We start from the raw sequence: 23,977 nt of genomic DNA on the forward strand, positions 1-23,977 counted from the left end.
CATGCAGCCAGAGAGAAAAAGCCAGACACTGTGGACCAAATGATCTGATGAAAAAATTCCTTCAGCTCATTTGATTTCATTCCCTCCGGTCTCCCAGCCCAGTTGGCCTCCCATTTCAGCACCAAGCTGTCTCTGAAAATAAATCCATTGCTTTTTGCCTTAAACTGGCAACTCGTTCCAGCTGTTGATTACCTTTTGCGTCAGAAGCAAACAACGAAATTGAAAGGTTTAAATGAATCAAAAAATCCGGAGTGAACCTCAAACAATTCAGATACATCCTCTGACCCAGAGAAAATGATTGCTCCCTTGGCAGCCTGTTAGGGTGATGGAGCATGTGATCAAGCATCAAAGCTGAGGTCCTGATGTCAAACACATGGCTGTGGGGAAGAGCAAACATTGACCATGAGACAGGAGGGAGAGTTACCTCGGGCTGTCATTGCAAACACACACTTGCTACTCACGTGGGTAGGTCACACCCAGATTGTTGTGTGTCATAACAGCGAGGACTGGGGAGAAACTAAACAAGTTGCTTATTTAGCATTATTATCATCTACATGAAACCTACGCCAGGTTACTCCTTGTATAAACCTCTTTACAGTATATTCTGTGAAACGCTTTTGAGACGTCTCAAACGACACGATAAGGCGCTGTATCAAATGTAAGGATTATTATTATTATATTATTATACACGTAAAGCAATATCTTACCCAGTTTGAAGCATTTACTTGCGGTTATTTGACATGCTGTAGATGTCAGGTTCTGACAATTCCATACCCACACACTACACTCACTGTGCTTCACACGACTCTCAATCAGTAAAATAATGTACAAAGGGACGTATGCGTTGTTTGCTGAACAAAATAAGTTGCTTAAACATAGGAACAGGAAGTTTCAGGTCAGTTGAGCTTGTTCCCCTAGTTTATTATATCTCAGCAGTACTTTTAACCCCATTTCTTGCCTTTTCTCTGTATCCCTTAATCTCCAATTTCTGTATCTATCCACCTGCCTCTTAAAGATCCCGATTGATTCTACCTGTATTAGATCTATCTCTAGTATTCCCATGTATAGGTGGAATTCTTAACTTGGTTTGGATATTCTTAAGCAACGGTGATGGGTTTCCACATGTGTCAGACAAAAAAAAAACTGTATTAGAAACTGCAGATTTATTTTACCTTCGCTGTTCATTATCTGTTTTATTGTTAGAACGTTTGATCCTCGTTGGCTTGTGTCTCTGAGATTGAACTACATTATCATTGCACCAATTCAGTGCCTTTGTCCTGTGCTGATATGGTGCATCAGAATATCAATAATCCTGAAATAAATGCTCCAAAAATTGAACAGCATACATTCCGAAAACCATCCTAACTCTTAATCGTATTTTAAATACAACTACGGGCAATGACTTTGTTTCCCTTTAAACTTCTCTACACAAATTAGTCCGGAAACTCGATAGCTCTTGAGCTTGAGCTACCAGAAGGTTCATTTATAAGTCCCTGCTATAATTTTGCAGTGAGGGAAATTGATCCATTGCGGGTTCTAAATGACTTGGTGCTAAAAGAGGAACACGGGTGTAGTGTGCAGCATGATGATTAACTGAGCAATCATATAAACATAAAGCAGGAAATGAGAGAGGCCATTCAGCCCTCACAGTCCAGTCCAGTCCTTCCACAAGTTCACAAACTCTTAGCTGAGTGGCCAGGAGACACCATTATATCCAAGATACCCAAAGGTGTCAGTCAGTCACACGACCTGAGCTGAAACCGTATAGAATCCATATTGTCGCATAAGATTAGACCACCAGGAATCTATACATCGAAATCCTATAAATCTGGGGTTCCAACCGTTTGGCTGCTGAGGCCGGATTTGGGAAACATCTGTGGGCCCCTTAAGCAATATTTTATCCTGATTGGATTGAGAAAAACACATGCCTATTGCCAGAATGTTCGCCAGTGAGTCGAATTAGAATCCCCCCCCCCCCCCAATGCATTAAGCGCTTTTAAAAAAAAGAGAACTTGATAAGAAATATTACTTTATCTTCCCTCTTGGCTCACAGAAAGGTTACCCTGAATGCTCTGAGTAAGATCTTATAACCTCATCTTGTCAAGAATTCAATTAGGATTTTAAAGAGAGTGAGTGTCACCGTAAGGACTTCCTGCAACTCCCAACAGTGCATGTTAATGCAACTCACCTCACAAGTGTCCAGCTCAATAACTCAACCAAGTCAGTTTTCTCATTAAGCTTTCTGCACGCTTTCTCTAACCTTGTGGAAGGCGTTGACTCATGCTGGAGTCTGGTACAGTACACCAGTCACCAACACTCACATTCTGAGCCCAACGTGTGTTAACGTGGAAGATTGTGAACATCTGGAACTCAAGCCCATCACAAAACTCTCTGCCTCTTTCACCATAGCTTGATTGCTTTATGGAGCTTGTACTATTAAATCGAGGTTAGAGACATCACGTTGAAAATGAACTCTCTGTATGAAGTAATTAAGTGTGTTAGCTAATTCTGTAATTACTGGAAACCCACGCTTCCTTAATATGATTTAACACGACTGAATATCACCTTTGTTGCCAGTCACCAAATAAGATTAAATGAACCAATTAGCACTTTATGAGAAGAAGCCCCGATAAGTATGACACTAATGTTTTCTGTCTGCTTTGGGTAGTTGATTCATTCCGAGATATTTCACTCAGTATAAGTCACGCTCAATAAGAATGTTAATCATCTTCCTCACTGGTGCATCATCTCCTATTTATACTGGTCAAAGTGATTAAACATCATTTCCAGGGATATACACATTATGTATATTTCCTGCTCCAAATCTGCTTTTATCAGTTGCTGAGGAGCGCTTTGCAAATGTCATCTTAAGAACATGCTCCAGGCTTGACAAAGCCATGTTAGGTTTTTAATTTTTTAAGGATTATTGAGTGCGACTGACTCGCCAATAGCACTAACACACGTAAGGGTAGCTCTGCTCCCAACAAATTTATTTGGCGCCATTTCTAGCTTGTAACCTGAATTAATGTGTAGCATTCACATTTATAAATGTTCAAATTGATTCAAATTGATTTCCTGGTAAAGCCATCTATCATTAATAATTATTATACAAATTATGATATGAATAATTATTATTAACAATAATAATTTGGTCACTCAATCTACGACTGTTTGTGGGACGCTGCTGTGCACAGTTGGCTGCCACGTTTCGTCCACAAAACACACAGTCAATTAACTTTACAGAATATCCTGTGAAGCACTTTGAGACGTCTCAAAGACCTGATAAGGCGCTGTATCAAATGCAAGAATTATTAATATTAGCATTTCCATTTCATGCAATAAGTGCGGTTTACAATGGGACATTAGCAGTGACTGTTCACTGTACACTCACAGCTAATTACAGAATTCAAACTCTTGTTTGTCAAAAATAATATACATGCAACATAAAATCTCCCCTGGTATTAGTGCAGACACTGACCTTGTACTTGTCTGTTTGTCGTTTCTGTTTCACTAACAGGTACTCAATGATGCATCTATACACCAGAGTCCAAAAAACACTTACTAGGAGTCCTGTAGTTAGTTTCAGTGCTAATTTGATGTGAATGATTTACAATTATAACAGTACAACTCGAGAAAGCACTGCTCTTTATGAACACAATTGTTAAACAGACGTATCATGAATTTTGTTCCAGTTAAATATTTTAGAACCAAAATCCCACTCTATGTCACGTCTTTTTCTCTCTAGTGTAGGGTTGTTTTCAGCCGCTTTTTAAACAGTGCTGCAATCTTTGTCCAAATTCATCACTGCGTTGAGACTGAAAAATACAATACATAGAGTGTTGTTAATATTGTCCCTCTAGTGGACCATTTGATTGGGTACAACTATTTATAGCTGTTTATAACGATAAAGTCTCAAAGACGTGATAAGGCACTATATCAAAAGCAAGGATTATCATTATTATTAATTTAACCGTTGTTTTTGATATAGCGTCGTTCACATTGAGAGGACGTCTGAAAACGCTTCGCAGGATTTACTGTAAAGTGTAGTGACTGTATATTTTGTGGTCGAATCGCGGCAGCCAATTGCGCACAACAGTGTACCACAAACAGTCGTGGATTGAAATGACCAATTTATTATTGTTTTGTTTTTGGAGGGATTATTATTAGGCTCTGTGTGGAGTAAGGAAACTTGCCCAAGGTTTCGCCCTCTGCCTGGAAAGGTGAAGGTGAATGACAGCCAATTTGTGTGCAGTATTGTCCAGCAAACAGCCACAAAGTGAATGACTAATTGTGTCCGGGCAGAACACTGGGAGAAACTCCCTTCTGTGTTAACGCTTGTGAAAGTTCTCTTACACCACGTGAGCTCAGGGCAACATTCTGGGTATCCAGCTTTTGTTATATGACACAGATCGGCACTAAAACGGAGATCCGAGTCAAAGAAACCATAAGGATTCAACAATTAGAATGGTTATAAAACAGGAAGAAACTATTAATAAAATACATAATTATAGGAGTACCATGGTCGGGCGGGAATACTAATTAATGTTTGACCTACACACAAAACCTTGTTAAATTTTACCACTCTCGTGTAACCACATCGTTATCACATTAGCATTCTGCATTAATAATATTCCTTGCATTTGATACAGCGCCTTTTCACGTCTTCAAGTGAATTGACTGTATATTTTGTGGGCGAAACATGGCAGCCAATTGCTGCGGACAGCAGTGTCCCACAGACAGACGTGGATTGAGTGACTAATTTGCTTATTATACCACCAACCGTGCAAGTGATGATTGAAAGTATTGAATATTTGTTAAAATCAGAGTTTTCCAATCTTATGACTTTCCCTTGCAGTGGAAGGTTGGGTGGATTCATTCTGGAGCAGGAGGTGTGACAGTGCCTCTGAATACTGCCCCCGGCTCCATAAGATGTGGAGTTTGAAAAGGTACAAGACAAGATATTTTACTTCTGCTCCTGCATAATCTCGCCATCACTTTCCATTCCATCGGGTGATCAGTGGGAAAGGAAATGCCCCTCTTGCAGCTTGTACTGAGCTTTTATATTGTGGCTACAAATATATAATTCATTTGAACAAGCAGGATAGATAGCCAACACGTAATACAAGCTATACCATGTACAAAATACTGAAGATCAATGCTTGTGCAGTCAGTCAGACATGACATTTGTCCTTCATTTTTTCCCCCTGAAATATGATTCCAATTTTAAAAAGCGGATAAAAAGGCAATTTGTGGGGGAATTTTCTTTCATCAAACCAAGTACTGAAAAACAAAAGATCGTTTGAAATCAGATAGTGGGAGAGGGAAGAGGGATAGTGGTGGCATTTTGTTCAAAGAAAACTCATGGTTTATGATGGAAAAAATGTGATGCTCCCTTTCTGGGTAATAATAATAATAATAATCCTTACATTTGATATAGCGCTTTTCACGTTGGGAGGACGTCCCAAAGCGCTTCACAGAACACACTGTAAAGTGAATTGACTGTATATTTGTGGGCGAACGCGGCAGCCAATTGCGCACAGCAATGTCCCACAAACAGTCGGGGATTGAAAATGACCAATTTATTATTGTTTTTGGTTTTGGAGGGAATATTATTAGGCTCTGTGTGGAGTAAGGAAACTTGCCCAAGGTTTCGCCCTCTGCCTGGAATTGAACTCAGGTCTCTCGCTTGTAAAGTGAGTGCTCTAACCACTGAGCTACAGAGTCCTGTCCTTTCATTACAGGGTAATGAAAGGACAGGAGCTTTACCAGAATTCATGATGAAAATGAAGGTCAGTGATTTCATGATCATTTGCTGATGCTCAGAGTAATGATCAGTGGTTTCGACCACAAAATACAGTCAATTCACTTTACAGTATATTCTGTGAAGCACTTTGAGACGTCTCAAAGACGTGAAAAGGTAATTTGTGGGGAAATCAAAATCAAGGTTTATTATTATTGTTATTATTTTAAAATAGAAACTGAAGGTTTTGAATAACCTTGAGAAAAGGGAAAACGCGCCATCAACACTGTGGGCGGACACACAGAAAGCTGAGACGAGGCTGTTAATACAGAGATTAGAATATTGCTCATGTTTTGTTTGTTGAAAAGGTCAGAAAGCGCAATTCTGGGAATTACAGACCGCTTGCTCTGACAACTTTAATGGAAATAAAGCATTGATGTTGACTAAAAAGGGAAGCAATTCGAGACAATTTGACAAGAGTAAAAAGTCAATAATTCCAAACCAGCGCAGGTTTGTTAAAGTCAAGTTATCCTGACACATTCTCTGGAGATGCAGCGTAACTGATGGATCACAGTAATGGGCCGACGTTGTATGTTTAGCAGATCCCGGAGCAGGATTAAGTACTGTGCTGTGCTGTGTCACAGAGCCATCATATGCCAAACACAGCCGTTAAATAGCGAGTCACAGAGCTGGGGTGTATTTTTAGCTTTTAGTGATTCAACAGTAATAAACGTTCAAGGACAGAACTTGTTAAAACTTACCATTAAAGTCTGTAAGTAACCCACGTTTACTGGTTCAGTTCTTTACAGCAGCCTGCACTGCTGTAAATCTGTTAGATTGACTGTAATGTGGATAGATTTATGGTCCACTATACAGAAGTGGCTACACAAATATACTGAGGAAATCCTTCTCCCGCCTTCCACTCACATCGGAAAAGCCTGCGGGGACACCTTCGATTGCTGGAAAACAGCCCCATTTGGGATTGCGAGTCTATAAGGAAATCTCCACTCACCGTTATAGCGTTCGAACGGTGGCTTTGTTTCCGGGTGTCATTTGTGTTTCACGCGCTCTCTCTGCACATCTTGGAAACGAGGTAATTAACAGCAACCACTCTGTCCATTTACAGTATGACAAAGATGTGTGTCAGTCTGTTGGCCTTCACCGTTATTTTTACTGTGGCTGTGTCTGATTCAAAGGTAGGTTTCACTCTTTCTCTAAATAGACTGAAACGTCATTGCAAGTTGACATATATTGGTTTGAATTATACCTGCAATGTTAGTAAATAAATGCGTGATGTACAGTAAAGTAATATCAGCCAAATTTTCAATTTAAATTGCCTTTAGATTTTTTTCCAAAAATGCTGTCCTTTTTTTAAACGAGACATGAAATGCTCGACTCGTGTTCTTTATTGTTTTCATGTGATACAGGCGGCTGTTAGTCACAGTCAGGATGTCCCAGTCACCGTGTGGTCTGAACCTCTTGGTTTTATAAATTGACATTGGGTGTAAAACGTGTATCTTTGCCAACTTTTTAGCTTCACTATTGACAAAGAAACGGCAACACTGAAACTGGATGTGAGAGGAGCAGGTGAACTGGTTTGTCCAATCTCGGAAGTGCAGAAATTTCCTCAAATTTTGAACATTTAGTTCAGTTCACAAAGTGAATCAGCTTTTCTGCTGGGTTCAGATTTCCTTTATTTCCGTTCCTGGTTGTATTTCCTTTGTGCTGTGTCCTGTTTATCTCACTGTCTCTGTGGGAGAGCGAGGGAGACTGTGTGCTGGCCTGAGGGTTGGCTCCAGCTGAATCGACCCTGTCCCATCCAATTTATACACAGCGGGTACTTAAACTGAACCCAACAGACAAATCTCTGGCTGAGCTCCAGCTTTTACGTCCATTGTGGGTTCACAATTCTTGACATGTTTTTTAACAAATTTTAACAAACAGCCAAAATTTCACCTATGACCTGACACAACCAAACCGGTGGGAGGGGGAGTGGGGGGGGGGATAAATGTACAGCCACAAAATGAATGTTTTATTGCTTTCTACAGGGATTTGTTGTGGTGCTTGATAAAGTTGCATCATTCGCTTTAAACCTTGAAGCTGGTTTATTTATTTTCCTAATGCTGCGGAATTGCCAGTCAGAGCCATACAAGTAAGTGCTGATACTTTCATCTTTTCATACCGTCAGTTCAAGAGACAGTTGATGAACTGTTGTTTGTGTTTCAGACATTAAACATTCTTTTCTGAGCATTCTTGACTGACAAAAGATCTGTAATAATTTCATAGCATAGCCCATGGCGTTAAAAAGCAGAAGGTGACTTAAAGACACGTATCGGAGACATGAAATGGAGTTAAAAACATTTAAAACTTTTTAAAACCTTATAAAAGGAATATTTCAAAAGCTCTGGGGCGCTAGCCTGCTTAAGGGGTGCTATATAAATACAAGTTGTTGTTGTTGAATATTGTGGGGTTAGTTGTGTGTGTGCTTTTTTATATAAAAATAACTCAAGTGACTTGCCATTATTAACTGGATTACTTTACTCATTTCAGACATATCATCGTGCCTTTGACCACAAGCCCCAGAGTATTTTCATTACACTGGCTTCTCCCAATTTATTTCCTCTTTGCTGTGGGTTATGACATTGAGGAGTCATTGGTTCTGATGGCCCAGAGTTGGACTCACACACATTTAATATCAGCCAATGCTACAGCAAACCCATAGCCATAGGTCTTAAAAGACTGGGTTGTCAGATGTATCTTTGTGTTGAGACATTAAGCTATATGAAATGCTTTTGCATTTCAGGAAGATCTTTAATAAGAGTGACAATTTCAGGTAATGTGATGTGTTTGGAGGCTAAACATCTTTTCAGTCACATCAAGTTCAAAAATAATTGATATGCTACTGTTTTTAATGTAAAAATGTGTACATTTACACCATAGGAAATGCAAGCAGTATCAAACTATTTTACTGTTCCTGAACTTAGTTCAGCTGTCAAGGGTCAAATTAATTGTAGAACAACGCAATTTTTCTGTACGTATTTGGGAAGAAGTCTGAAATCACTTTACAGGATTTACGGTAAAGTATAATGAATATGTTGTAGGCAAACGTGATAACCAATAATGCACACAGCAATGTTCCATAAACAGCATGAAGCAAATGTTCAATTTTATGTAGGGGATTCAAGGCCAGGACACTGGGAAAAACTCCTCTATCTTACCGTTTTAGCAGATCATTTATACCATACCATAAATTTACTTCCCACACACACTGTTGGAATTTATCTCAATTACCCTGAAATCTAGCCATAGATATTAATGCCTTATGCAAATGTACAGCTCCATGAAAATATAGATAAGACCAAAGTGTATTTAGTGCTAGCTAACACATCAAATTAATGTGAATTGGGACTTTGTGGAAAAACAAGAGTTGCTATGAGATTGCAGTGCAATGAGAATTCAATTAAATCTGCATAATGGCATGAAGTACCAACTCTGCACCTACACGTAATCGAGGAGGAACCCAAATAAATTATGTATCAAATTTATAAGAAATTGCCTTTGAATTCAGCCAAAAATGGCATTTTCATGTCGGAAGGACATCCCAAGGCGCTGGACAGTGACGGGTTTGCACCCAAGCTGGGAGTTGCAGGATGACTGAAGGCAGTCAGGGAAACATCTTGAGATGGGCCTTGAAGGAGGAGCGGCTCATTTCCAATCAATGCCATTGTATCTCACTGGAGAAAGTCAGGTCTTACCTTTACACATCTACAGATTTTACTCATATAACTGTACTAGGCTAAGACTATTCCATAGTGACTGCCAGTTGTTATCATCCCTAGAATTAACAGGGAGGTAAATTAACAAAGGTTTGACCTTTACTATAAAAATGGATGACACTGAAACTGACTTTTGCATGAAGTGATTGTGTGGCACCTGCAGATATCGCAAAAGGAGCGCAAGTTAAAATTATGGATGCATGGTTGAGCTAACCAGGGGCAATATGGACGTTTTGACTTGAAAGGAGGCCTTTAATCTTCAAAGCTTCTGGGTGATTTCAGATGAAAAGAGTAAAACAGCAGAATTCAAAAATAATGATTGCTAATTAATTTCTAAAAAAAATTAAACCCTTTTGGGAAAAGGCTTAAGCATTGTGGATGTGAGATTTGGCTGTGAATGAAGTTACTTGCATGCATCACTATTAACACCCCCTGTCAATCCTTCTGTGGCTCAAAAATGTTAGCTTCCACTATCTATGTATAATTAACAGCAATAATTGCTCCCCTCGCAGTGGCAGCTGAATAGAATGTTACAAACCTTACTGATTTCCAGGCAATATTCCTTGAAATGCCCACAAATCACATCAATAACTGGATGGGAACCAAATAACTGGACTGCCTATAAACTGTTATTTTAAGACGATGTGCTTCCTGAACAGGGTTGAAATGTTCATGAATTTAGAATCCACCTGTTGCATACACCATACAATTAAAATGTGCTAAATCCTACTGATTAAATAAAAAGTAATATTTAACCCACATGATACTTGTGTTTTTTTCCAACACATATGAAGGAGCTGGTTGAAGTGATCACGAACAAAAAAGTATAGTTTCCAAAAGACCACGATAATGTAATATCAAAATATATTTTATTCTGGACCTCTTTCAGATCTGATGCAAATTATGGTCGTCAGATCAGTACAATGCAAAGGGAAGCTGCAACAGAGGATGTGCCTTGGTGGTCATACGTGTGGGGGGGGAGGTGATGGAAGGGGAGGGCGAGGGCCAAGGGCAAATCATTAATGTGATGTGGAACCCAAATACATTATCAGATGATATTTACATGGTCCAGGACAGCATGGTACATCAAAATCAGTTTTTTTTTAAAACAGGTACAAATAAAACAGAACAATAGAGTTCAAAGAGTAGAAAAAAACCTTTCATGGCCTGGTTTACAGGTTCACAATTTTTTTTAAATCTTAATTTGTGAGAACTGTAGAAATGATGCAAACATGTTAAATCCAGTGCTTAGAGAGTTGGTGTGCGATCGATCTCCCGCAGCACTGAATGCACCAAACGCCGTGTTCACCAACCTAAACACTTCACTCGCTCCAACTCTCCGGTTTCATTTGCAGCCCCTCCGAAATAAACACAGCACTTGCAATCGAACAGGTGAGCAACAGTTACGTCAGTGATGTATATCCAATCAATATTGGTTTAAACAAAGGGAAAGGACGACAGTTTTTAATTACTCTCACTTCAGGTAGTTCAAAAAAAATCTATTTTTTTAAAATTGTCATCACAATGGTTTCTGTTCAGTTCTCAGTCCCAAAGTCCCAGCAGAAGATATGAGCAAGAGCCTCTGATCGTCAAAGTCTATGTGCACTTACCACCAGTAAAGTGATTAGGAACAAACCTGCTGATCAGCAGAAGTGTGGAATTATCCAGGTCATATCTGGCTGATGTGAAACAACAATTACCATCTCAGATAATTCCCCCCCCCCCCGTTCTCACACACGGGCAGTTCAAACACTGCCCAATGTTTTTCCATGGGTACCCGCCTGCCCTTAAGCCTAGCAGTGGTAACTCCCAACCATTCATGACGCACAAAATGAAATCAGGTAAAGGCCACCTCAACATCACTCTGGCAATTTAAAATAAAAATAAAAAATGGCAGGACACCAGCCACATCAAGAGAACAGCAACTCTGCCGCTGTTGTCTGTAAAACATCGTTCTGGTCTTGTTTTCTCCAGGACTGGACACCCCACCAAAGGTACAATGGTTTGCAGGAGCCTAAGGACTCACTGCTACTAAAAATAAAACGTCAGCATTTATTTTCTTGCAACCCAGCCAGAAAATACTGGGCAACAAACCCTTCTCCTGCAAACCTTACGCCACCCACTGCAAACATCCACCAGCAATGCAGTCAGTGTACATGTTAACTGCATCAGTTTTTATATAGGAGAGGACTCGTTACTTTAAGGTCAACTTCACAACAAACTTAGCAAGAAAGGGTAACATTTTGAGAATGATAAAGCCTGTCACCGGGATATGGTGAAACCTACTCGTATAGGATCATAAACAACTGATGGGTTTCCATTTATAAGTGAGACAAGACAAACCTGTTCAATTATTCGCCTATCTACACATACCAGAAAGGCCATAATAGATGTCTAAAAGCCATTCTGATCTTACTGGTCCAGAAGGATATCCATGGGGAAGGGAAACCTGTGTCTGTAGTAGTTCTTGGTTTACAGAACGTTATCTGGAAGCCGTCCCAAATGACTTCACTTGAATGACACTGTCGAGGCAAAATCGTCTTCCAACAACAAAACCATTACTTTTGTTACAAAAATTTTCTTTCCAAGTGTCAAAATAAGAGCCCAGGTGATGATATGAAATAATTGCAACAACCTTGTTCCTGTAACCTGTTACTGTATGGGACATGGGAAGCAGAAGAATACCTTTGTTAAACTGACTTTATATAATGCATTACATCCACGAATTTGAAACCTCAAACATCTTTTCTTCATGTGAAAAAGTAATCGAGTTTCTTTTAGCAGAAATATTTAGCCACTTCACTGTCTGAAGAAGGGTCCCCTGAGGTTTAAAAGCCCAGATATTCTATACTTTATAGAATAACATACTTTATTCTAAAAAAAAAGCTATTGCAAGTTTAACACCTGTCCTTCACTGCACACAGGAAGTGCAAGTGTGTCAGAGAGCTGAGCTGAGATGAACCCATGTCTGAGGAAATTAGGTTTTAAAAGCAAGTCAACTCTTGCCTTAGCATCAACATAAAATATATGCCTGCATGATTTCTGCCTAACGGCAGGGGTGGGGGTGAGGGGGTGGTATCTCATTGCACTGGGATAGGATTTAAAACCTTTGCTTACGAGATATCAGTCATTAATACTGGAATACTGAAATTGATGCTTGTAGCTCTACCAAAGAAAGTAGAACAGCAAAAATCTTGTGTCCAGAAGTTATTTTTCAAAATTCTATATAAGCTGCTCTAACAATAGTGCACAAATCCAACCATACGCAAACTATGGTCTTAAAGCAAAGAGGAGCGTCCATCCAGTCCTGCAGCGATTCTCTGTCCTTGTGCCCATTTGTTCACTTATTATAAATCGGCAGAATCATGTCCCCATTGAAAAACTACTAATTTTTTTGCCACATCACCTGTAAAACCACGCTTGTTTATCTATGACTGATGTACAATGAAAACTAATTTTAATTCAAGTTTTGGAGCGGTTGGTTCGATGTTTTCCCACATATTGAACTTTGTGATTAAGAAAATGTACCCCCCAAAAAATCATACCAAACACACGGTTATCTTACTCACTGTATCCATAAAAAAAAGTTTGTTCTAATTGTGTGTTCTGTAAATGTAAGATGGGACGGGCGGGCTGGGGGGGTGGGTGGGGAAGAGCAAGAAAAGAAGGAACAGTCACTCTCCTACTTCATGCAACTGTAAACTAAAGTGGTAAAAACAATGTTTAAAACAAGGGAACAAACTATTTGCTGCTGATTTAAAGAAGCTGATATGTGCACACAAATCTGCTGAACTGCCGACAAGATAATTCGTTCTACATTGACTCTGGACCAAAAAAAGATATTTTGTCCTCCGCTACCTTGCGCTTCTGGTACACATATGGTCTTGTGTGTGTGTGAAGTCTTAAAGTTATTTTAAATCTTCAGGAAAGGTTGAATTTTCTTTGTGAGGTGGAGCTCCCAGCATTAAGCAGTCCGGGGTGTTTTTCACATCAGGGCTCAGTTGTCCCATCCTGGGCTCTGCTTTCTGGACTGTTTTGGCTGTAGTGGACTGGCCATGGTTCAAGTGAGACTGTAGCAGTACATGGGGCAGGGACAGTCATTTTGGCTATGTACACATTCATAGTCGGTCCATGGCTTCCAGCTAGCAGCGTTATTTCCGCAGATCTAACACACAAACCTTTTAATATGAAACAGAAATATTTTGTCAATTTACTGTGTGACTTTATTTATCTCTATTAAACATGCATACTTCCATTAATAGGATTCAGATTTAGTTAGCCTCACCATCAATATACCATTTTAAAAAGAAACACACATTATGCAGTAAGGCTGAGTAAGGAAGACACATTATAAGGCTGAGTAAGAGCTCAGAGTGTAAACCCCAAAGCTAATGAAATAGAACATTCTATTATTTCTTTATGCTTAACAACGTCCTCACACAATGACGAGGAACAATTTTATGTCCTCCATTTCAATTAGCTAAAAATAAACAGGTTCTCCTAAACTACCGGTTGAAATAAATCTAGACATAGCAATAATGTGAGTACATTGATTTACGTTTTTAAAGTGAAATTCGGGAACAGATGCTATCAGTAGGTGGAGACACAGTCTGAATTGTGTGAATGTACAAGTCACATGATGTGAGATGTAGAAGGAGCTTTCTCATTTTTCAGGTGAAATAACACAAAAGAAACCTAGAAAAGGCTGCTTGGACCAAAACTCCACTTTTCCTTCAAAACCACTAAACTTTCCCTAGAATGAACTTCCCTCCAACATTTTCCCATCCTTTCAATTCATAGATAGTAAACACAACTTTAATACTCAGTGCCCTCTCTTTTTAACATTGTGTGGAACTTTTTTATTAAAGAAAGGCATTTGTAGTCTTAAAACTAATTAATCTGGCAATGGAGTATACTTGTATCTGATTTAGCACCTTTTGAGCGAGGATGATGTCAAAGCACTTCACAGGAGTTGCTGTGAAGTGACTATTTTGTAGGCAAACGTGGTAGACAACTTGCAACCAGCAAAGCCACACAAAGGGGAATGAATTGAGTGGCCATTTGTCATTGGGTGGGAGGGGCGGAGGGGGAGGGGTGAAATAGGAGGTGAAAGAGTGAAGAGATATTTGTCCAGGGCACAGAGAGATACTCCATCTCTTTTCGAATAGTGCCATGGGATTTTTAACATCCGTATAAACAGGCTGGCAGGACTCTGGTTCAATGTTAGCCATTATCTCTCATTTTGTTAACTCTCCCTGGCTCATAAAAACAGATGCATCAAGTGCTGAGAATGATACTTACTGAACCATCTGATGCACTCGCACCCACTTTATCCCCTGCTGCATTCCAGCACACTTCAAAGATCCCTCCTGTTCCCCTGTAGCTATGGACAAGAGCACCTGTCTGTAAACAAAAACAATTCTTGACGTCAGATTAATCATCAAAAATCTAGCGGGATGTAATGAGATAGCTGCTGTGTAGTAATAATAATAATAATAATAATAATCCTTGCATTTGATATAGCGCTTTTCATGTCAGGAGGACATCCCAAAGCGCTTCACAGAACACACTGTAAAGTGAATTGACTGTATATTTGTGAGCAAACGCGGCAGCCAATTGTGCACAGCAATGTCCCACAAACAGTCGTAGATTGAAAATGACCAATTTATTATTGTTTTTTTTTGGTTTTTTGGAGGGATTATTATTAATGCCATGATACATGCTTCAACTGAAACAGGCAGAAGCAGATAAATAACCTCAGCATAACAAACAATAGTCGATCTTTATAACACATACCTGCGTGTTCCAGATGTGAACACACTTGTCAAAAGAACCACTAGCCAGATATCTGCCATCCGGACTAAACGCTACACTGTACACAGGTTCCTGGTGTTTGGTCAAAGTGTGGATACAGATACCTCGGTCCACATCCCATAGCCGCACAGTGGAGTCAAATGATGCACTGCAAGAGCAAACATCAGAGATCACAGGAATAATAGGGGCCACGCTTTACAGGTCAACAACAAGCAACATATGTGCGTTTATTTCAGATGTTTGGCAGAAAATAATGTGATCATTACACAGCATAAAGCAATAATCTATACAAACTGCAGCCTGGAAGCTAAATGTAAACTTCACTGCTTTAGTCAACCTTACCTTGCTAGCATAAGGTTGGCGTTAGGATTGTTAGTACCAGGTCCTGTTGGACTCCACTTAATGGTGTATATTTCCTTGTTGTGCGCTTGTAAATCATGGACACACGTATCTTGCTTCATACTCCAGATCTACAGTAAAGAACAAAACTACATCAAATCCCAACATAAGAAAATATTAATCTCTGCAAACATAGATTATTACACTTCTGCATTCAATGGTGTATTTGAAAAATACATGAACATAACGTTAATTCAAAGACTCCACGGTAACTAATAAAGACGCGAACTGCAAACACATTCAAATTTTTAAAAATGCAGAGATGAAAGGCCAGTGGGGCCCCCATCAATCTTCTACTTTCCAATAAAATTTAGTCTTTACTGCCATAGAATGGCCTCGATCCCACTTATTTGCTGACGTAAAGTTACAACATAGCTCTGTGAATAAGGTAGTCTTGCAGTTAATCTTGCAAACATTCAAAGCATTATAACCAGCGTTACTCAATTCTAATCATGAGTGTTTAAAATGTATTATTTCCATTAAAAAAATTGCTACGTTTCTAGTAAAAATATCACTTTTATTGCAAAAGTTCCTTATAAAGAAATTGATCACAAATACCACTAAAGAGAAAATAAAACAGATGTACCTTTAAGGTCATGTCATCAGAACAGGATGCAAGTAGATTCCCAGTTGGATCCCACTTGATTGCATTCACTTCATTCTGGAAACAGTTGAGTTATTAAAACAAAATTAGCCAGTTTCTTAATGTCTAATGCAAGTTAATGGGAGTTGTTGAGTTTTTCTTTGAAAATATCTCATTAGTAGAATATGAGCATTATGTCTTCAGGTACAGGAAGAGCGGTATTCAGAATTAGTCACACGTTTGTGCTGCATTGATTCACATATATTAACTGAGCTGAAACGTAAACTGTTGATCAATAAATAATTCATAAAATAATTAATAAAAGATGACCAAGGTGGCACATCCAAGACATCACTCAACTATTCTTAAAATTAGTTTTCTTTTAAAAAACAATCCTTCTAAAATTTACATTTTGCAATGATCTCAAATCTGCCCCCTCTGAAAACATACAAAGATTATGGGAAATCCTCAAAAAGCAGCTGAAATGCAGTGATAAACGAAGGCCTATTTTCATAAAAGTAGCCTAGCACACTTGGTGACCCAACTGTGCAGCGCCTTGGGACGTCCTCCTGACGTGAAAGGCGCTCTATAAATGGAATCTTGTTGTTGTTGTTGTTGTTGGTAAGCTTAGGGATTTCTTTCTATTTAAATAAACTAAATATTCAAACACATCGCAGCCAAAGGCAGCCCGAGTGATGCATGCTCAGTTTAGAGAAGAGTAATTTAGCACAGGCAGAAACAAAACCTGGGTTCTTTCTGTCCTGCATTGCTCAGTGCATTATGTCATGCATTTTTTCACTAGGCATCGAGGAACTCCAGTGGTTAGTGATTCTAAATAAAGGCTTTACCGTGTGTCCCTGGAATGTCTTGATGGGCCTGTCCGCACCTAATTTACAGACATGGATACACATGTCTGTACTGCAAGAAGCAAACGTGTTGTTGGTTTGCCAGTCAACATCTAGGGCCGGGGCTGAAAGCAGAGCAGAACAGAGTTGAGTTGCTCACGAGCATCGCCTATTATTCCCAGAGCAGAAATGTACTTTTGCAGCATCGTATTACACAAGCATCGCACAATTTCAAAATGCTGATGTTTTCAAAAGTATCAGGGAGCAAAGCTTGCAGTAAATAAACTAAAGTAGGAGTGCCACTTCCAAATGCTAGACATTATGCGGTGATTGAACATTGGATGTTGCCCTTCTGTATGCACTGTTCATATAGAGGTATGCTTCAACTTTGTAACGTGCTCAGTTAATAAACTTAAAAAAAAGTAAACATTTTGTCTCCATAATAGATGCCATATGTACGTATTAGGTAACCGTTTGGTAGATGATAAGAGATCATTTTGATTAAAACCCAATTGTGGCCTTCGGAAGCCACTCTACAATTTAGTTCGAAAAATGGTAAATAAAAATGCAGAAGGGGACACGTACTATTGACAACTGATGTATTCATGGCCAATATATAACGCCAGACAATCCATTAGCACCTCCAGCAGCAAAGCAGCTAATTAAGACACAGAAATGGCATTAGCTGGAGGCTGATAAGCTTTGCTGTCACCAAACGGCAGTTAGCATTGTAAGTTACTAAACAGCCGGTTGATCGTGATTTTAAATGGTCCCTTTCCTTACCAAATTGACTCAAAAGTACCATATAAATGAGAGACAATAAACTAGACATAATAAACATGGCATAAGTGAAGTTCTTATTAGAGCTGTGCAGTTATAATGCTATTAAACTAGTTGAGAATGAATGAATCTAATTACATTTTACAAAAGGCATTAGTTCAATTAGTCAAGATTCTGGGTTGCTAAGTTGTATAAGAATTTAAAAAATAAGTGATGAAATTTATTATTGAATTAAATTGCACTAGATAAACTTCGAAGCTCAATTTCCCTCATGTGGCTATTCAGCTGCTAAAGGATATTAAAGACAATTCCCTCAAGAATCTGATACCCATCAACATCAGAACAATGAACATGACTGAAATATGTAAAGCAACATAAAAGCCACTGTTAACTTCACAGGAGACACGACTTTACAAAAACAGCTGGGCAGCATGAAATCAATCCATTGAACATTTTCAAAATGTGTTATACCTTTAAAAAGCCTACCTTGCTCCAAGTTTAAACAAAGGCACTGAACAGACCAGAATAATTAACTGCTAATATCTATCTAAGTTAAAATTCCACAGTAAATCAGTGCATTTTTTAAAAAAATTCTGATAGATTGAGTATAAAATAACTAAGGATCTGCCGCTTTTCTTATTACTCTTAACATCTCCTTGACATAATTGATAATCACACTATTCGTCAATGGAATAAACTGGATAGGTCCCAAGATTCTTTGCTTTGGTCTAACCCTGTGCAAGGGATGATATTATGACTACCGTTACTGCAATATCTTCCATGAGCAACTAATTCCATTCTGCTTCACATCCAAAATACATAATATGTTGCAGCTGCAAATGGCCTCTAAGTTTATCATGAATGAATCTTTTGACAGTGGTTTCAACCCTCCAAAAATATTTATGCATCGACAGCTGCTTTAAGGCAGGAAGGATGATGGGAAACCCAAGTCATAGAAAATTTAGGTAAAATTCAAAACATTGCATTTGTATATAAATATCTGAAATTGGAAATAGAAATATTTTCATAAAACTGCCCGTAAAGGTCAAATGCCACAATGTTCTCAGTTTCTAACACTTTATGCAGACAATTTAAAACAATGTATTAAACAGAGAAGGAATAAAAGACTGCAAAGCTTCTTGTAAAAAGAATTCTAATTCTATTTTATTACATAGCTTCAAATTATGTCAAAGCCATTTAAAAGATTTTACCCGAGTGGAAGGGGAATTGCTGTTTGGCCTCTCCAGTATGTGCATCCCAAATAATTGTCGTCTACGGGTGAAAATAAAATTGTTTAGTCTCACAGTAACGGATGCATTCATTCTTCAAGATTTTATTTCAACTGCTTCAAAACCCAGGCTCTTACCTTGTCCACTCCCGCACTAAGGATAAAGTTTCCTTTTTTATTCCATTTTAATGCAAATATCGGCCCTTTATGTTGACCCAACGTACTGGCAAGGTTACCTTAAAAGGGACAGAAAAACGATCATTAATTAATGATAAAATGTCAGTAATTCTGCATGTTTAACCTAAATATTTTGCATTTCCTTGTGGCAACTAGATTTGATACACGTACGAAGAATTGCTACTCTTATTGGAAACGTTCAAGACTATAAATCCTTGTCTCGAAATTGTGAAATTAACAAGTAGAGAAATAAATATGAACTGTATATAGTAGAGAAACCACAAATTCACTCACCATCTTTTGTCCATATCCTTGCAAACCCATCATAAGACCCTGTTGCTAGAAGTGTGCCTTCACTCTAAGAAAGGGGGAGGATAATTAACCAAATTTGCTTGGAACATACATCGCAGAGACAAATTTTGCTCACTCAACATAAGGTTTGTGTGTATTAACTGAGGAAGGTAAAAGAATCCCCTAGCACTTTAAATAACTAATTCCACGGTGTTGTCACTTTAGCGACAGCGAACGCAAACACATTGGTTTTGATGAAGAACCCACGCAATGATTTTTTAAAAATAAATAAGACACAGAAGTTGCTTTGTGAGTTACTAATTATTGGCAACATGTGGCTATTTATACATCTACCGTTAGGTTTAAGGTGGGCAAGTGCATACAGGTAAATAAATGCAAGCAACAGAATCGTAGAATATTACAGCACAGAAGGAGGCCATTCGGCCCATCGTGCCTGTGCCGGCTCTTTGAAAGGCCTACCATTCCCCCGCTCTTTCCCCCATATGCTCGAAAATGTTTCCTTTTCAAGTACCTATTCAATTCCCCCTTGAAAATTGTTATTGAATCTGTTTCCACTACCCTTTCAGGCAGTGCATTCCAGATACAACAATAACAACAAGATTGCATTTATAGAGCGCTTTTCATGTCGGGAGGACGTCCCAAGGCGCTGGACAGTTGGGTCGGGACCCGAGCATTGGGGGGAAATGGTCAGGGTGAGGGGAGGGAGCGAGGAGGGGGTAGAGAGTCGAGCTGAAGGCACAGTCAAAGAGAAAGGTCTTGAGACCGGCCTTGAAGGAGGAGAGGGAGGAAGCGGTGAAGGCACTGGGGATGGAGTTCCAGAGCCTCGGGGCTGAAGGCCCGACCACCGATGGTAGGGCGGTTGGGGCGGGGGATGTGGAGCAGACCGGAGCCAGAGGAACGGAGGGTACGGGCAGGTAGGTAGGGGGATAGTAGGTCGGAGAGGTAGGCGGGAGCGAGGCCGTGAATGGCCTTGTAGGTGAGGATGAGGATAGTAACAATGCTGTGTAGTAAAATGTCTCCTCATCTCCCCTCTTGTTCTTTTTGCCAATTATCTTAAATCTATGTGCCCTAGGAGTAGGAGCGCAAGCGAAGAAAGAAAGAGAACAGAAATGGATCCATTAGAATTCTCTATCAAAGCAGATTCCTTTGTTTTTCCCCCCAAAATGTTGACGACACATTCACTCACATTCCAATCTAAAGACGTAACATCTTTGTTGCTCGGTACATCTTGCCCTCCTTCTCTGATGCAGTGTCTGAGTACGAGTTGGGTGGGGCCACCAGTGCTGTTTTCACTCAGATTCCAGATGCGAGCTGTCGAATCTCCAGATCTGGATAACGAGAATAAAAATTACATTTAAACATAAAGCCACAAATTTCAATTGAAATGCTAAGTCTCAAATCATTCAAAAGATTCAAGTTTGAAGTCAGGCAAACAGAGGCCATGAAATATATATGTTTAAATTATATAAATCTGATTATGGAAATGTCTAGCTTTGTATCTATAGTGGAGTCCTGTAGCTCAGTTCAGTGGTTGGAGCACTCGCAAGCGAGAGACCTGGGTTTGATTCCCAGGCAGGGCGAAACCTTGGGCAAGTTTTCTTACTCCACACGCCTAATAATAATCCCTCAAAAAAACACAATAATAAATTGGTCATTTTCAATCCACGATTGTTTGTGGGACACTGCTGTGCGCAATTGGCTGCCGTGTTTCGACCACAAATATACAGTCAATTCACTTTACAATCAATTCTGTGAAGCGCTTTGAGACATCGAGATGTGAAAAGTGCTATATCAAATGCAAGGATTATTATTATTATTAATTATATGAACCTTGTTTTGTCGAAGCCATGATTAAGCTTTTTAAAAAGATTGGCTTCCCCCATCTGAGCACCGACAGTTTATGACAGCACATCCACTGTTGGTGAACGCACTCACCCAGATGCCAAGAGATCACTGACAGGATTCCACGCACATATGAAGACTTCTGATTCGTGGCCACGCAAAACCATAGCTTTGTTGGGTGGAATTTCCACATCAATGTCAACTTCCATCATGTCTGTATGGTTATCTGTTATCACATTAATGAAGAACACTGAAATACGTCGAGTAAATCACAAGGAAAATGCATCAAATCAGCACCAATAATAACATTCCGTAAAATTTATTCTGAGAGGTTACGAGCCGAGCGATTGTAAATTCTCAGGATACCAGCAGATCAAAGCTAGGTTCAAAAGTATAACATCAAACAGAATCAAAAATAGATGTTTGCCCAAACCATAAAGTATGACTGAATTGGGGCAATCATTAATAGTAACCTGCGTTATTGCGCATTGCGGTAAGCTTCATCATAAAAGAACATTCCTTTTCTTTCTTTTTAAGAACTAAAAATTGGTCAAGCTTGATTTATTTCAAATGTGGGACAAAAATGCAATTTGATCTCTCAGCTCTTAGGAACTTCAGAAAAATATATTTTCTTAGGGAAATAGCCAGATAGTTTTGGCCTGACTCGTGGGGAAACAAGTGGTTCAGCATGGAACATTTTCGCATCCATACAGAGGTTGGAAATGCCTTTACATCCTACACCGTGAAATACAATGCAGATCCCACAAATATTTGAGTAAATATATAAACAACTGTTTCCCTTTTACAAATTGTGTCATGTGAAAAGCCTAGGGTGGAGGAAAGAAAGCAAAATACATTGACTGGAGGAAACGTGCCTCAAAGGAACAGGTCAAATCCAGCACATACCTAGTTTATGCCGCTTGATTTTAATGACCTGACAGGTAAAAGCAACAAGATAAAACTCTTTCATCAGTCAGTTTACCTTCATCGTACATGGTGTTTTGAATTCTTGTGATTTGTTAATCTGACCACTAAATAGTCTGAAATACGTAATATAAAATGTGGTTTGAGTTAAACGCAAACTGTGCTGGAGCTCTTCTTCCAACATCACAAGACACGGGTAGTCTCAGAAGCACCTCAGTTCATCCCCGCTGCAGACTGAACATCCAATCCATTTGGCTACCAACTGGCCCCAGGACATTTCATGGGAAGTCTAGGTTTGAAGGGTCCTTTTTATTAGTATTTAGATTGCCACTTGGCCCACTCTTAAACAGTTCAATAAATAACATCCAAATTTATGCAAGTGGTAAGCTAAAACTTCATTGTGAAGCAGGAAATATCAATTAAGCTTCCCATTGCACATCAGATGAGGTCTTTGATCCCAGCAGTAGAGATGCAGTACAATAATATTGCATATGGCACATTTACAGATGTTAGCTCCTCGGATTTCAAGAGAAACCAGAGTATTCGAGTACATGTGGTGAGCAAAATCCTGTGCCAAATATATGAAATGTTAACAGCTCGAGTCTACAGGCTTGAGGAACGAAACACACTGTTTTTGTGATAAAGACAGTTTCAAAACATGTCACTGAGATATCGTGATGCACTTTGGAATATGGGGTCTTCACTCAGTTCCAGTGTTTGACATGTTCCTAAGTAGCTCTTTGATGGGATTTTTTTTAATACTAAATTTCAATTTAAAAAACTTGAAAAAAAATATTCACAAGACAAACTAATTCCCCTTTTATGACAACAATGCAGTTTTCAGAAACCTAAAGTAATCTGCATTGAACTGCATTACGGACTTGCAATAGGAAAATCTAAAAAGGCGCTGTTTGGCATTTGTAAACTCACTGGTGACTGTGTGTCCACCATTCTCCTCTCCGTTTGCAGTATTCTCCCCGTTCTTCGCTGCTCCTTGTTGATTGACTGCTGTAACAGTGGGGGCAGCTGTAGCAGCTTGCTGCTGTTGTAGCTTATCCCTGTACGCTTGTTGTCTCGTCTGCACCACATCAGGCATTACAGCATCAATTAAAGAGAGCGATTCAATCGGCCTCCCGTCAAACAGTGTGCCATCCTACAACAGAAATCCAATGATTCAGAATAAACAGTTTACACTGGCGTGGGATTAGATGAAGAAACATACAACAAAAATGTCTAATTAGAAATCAAAGTAATCTGTGGGGGTTTACATGATAAAAGAAACTATTTTCTCATCTCTAAAGAAAATGCAGCCAAAATATATACATTCGCAGAATTGAATGACTTCGGCGAGATTCTCTGCCTTTCCCACTCCCAATGTATGTTTTAGTCAGAGATATTTTGCTTAAATTCAAAGGGCTTTGAACACAAAATGCCACAGGTTTGTGCTGAATCACCAATGTGTGGTGTGGAGATTGAGACAGAAAGGATTAGATAAGAAAGGAATGTGGATATTACAAAATTGGCCTTTGCCTTCCCAGTTCCCCATCCCGTACATCT

At 39.2% G+C, this 23,977-nt stretch overlaps 2 protein-coding genes across 4 annotated transcripts in view; one reads left to right on the top strand and one right to left on the bottom strand.

Moving 5' to 3' along the window:
- The window catches only part of si:ch211-51h4.2, a 145,431-nt gene extending 136,079 nt beyond the window's left edge, over positions 1 to 9,352 (top strand). For both annotated transcript variants that reach the window (XM_042339371.1, XM_042339372.1), the window contains 4 exons: positions 4,856 to 4,946; positions 6,867 to 6,936; positions 7,789 to 7,892; positions 8,291 to 9,352. In XM_042339371.1, the coding sequence (XP_042195305.1) occupies positions 4,856 to 4,946; positions 6,867 to 6,936; positions 7,789 to 7,892; positions 8,291 to 8,462 (437 nt within the window). In that variant the 3' untranslated portion in view covers positions 8,463 to 9,352. The remainder of the gene's footprint in view (positions 1 to 4,855; positions 4,947 to 6,866; positions 6,937 to 7,788; positions 7,893 to 8,290) is intronic.
- A 1,016-nt stretch (positions 9,353 to 10,368) lies between these two features.
- The window catches only part of tbl1xr1a (tbl1x receptor 1a), a 60,738-nt gene continuing 47,129 nt past the window's right edge, over positions 10,369 to 23,977 (bottom strand). For both annotated transcript variants that reach the window (XM_042339004.1, XM_007888954.2), the window contains exons 5-16: positions 23,351 to 23,573; positions 21,590 to 21,722; positions 20,841 to 20,982; positions 19,637 to 19,700; positions 19,304 to 19,401; positions 19,149 to 19,209; positions 17,161 to 17,282; positions 16,316 to 16,390; positions 15,673 to 15,800; positions 15,313 to 15,478; positions 14,818 to 14,919; positions 10,369 to 13,694 (exon numbers count right to left, since the gene is read on the bottom strand). In XM_042339004.1, coding sequence (XP_042194938.1) covers positions 13,668 to 13,694; positions 14,818 to 14,919; positions 15,313 to 15,478; positions 15,673 to 15,800; positions 16,316 to 16,390; positions 17,161 to 17,282; positions 19,149 to 19,209; positions 19,304 to 19,401; positions 19,637 to 19,700; positions 20,841 to 20,982; positions 21,590 to 21,722; positions 23,351 to 23,573 — 1,341 coding nt within the window. In that variant the 3' untranslated portion in view covers positions 10,369 to 13,667. The remainder of the gene's footprint in view (positions 13,695 to 14,817; positions 14,920 to 15,312; positions 15,479 to 15,672; positions 15,801 to 16,315; positions 16,391 to 17,160; positions 17,283 to 19,148; positions 19,210 to 19,303; positions 19,402 to 19,636; positions 19,701 to 20,840; positions 20,983 to 21,589; positions 21,723 to 23,350; positions 23,574 to 23,977) is intronic.

Source organism: Callorhinchus milii, unplaced genomic scaffold (assembly GCF_018977255.1).
Source record: "Callorhinchus milii isolate IMCB2004 unplaced genomic scaffold, IMCB_Cmil_1.0 Scaffold11, whole genome shotgun sequence".
In the NCBI taxonomy this organism is placed as follows: Eukaryota; Metazoa; Chordata; class Chondrichthyes; order Chimaeriformes; family Callorhinchidae; genus Callorhinchus; species Callorhinchus milii.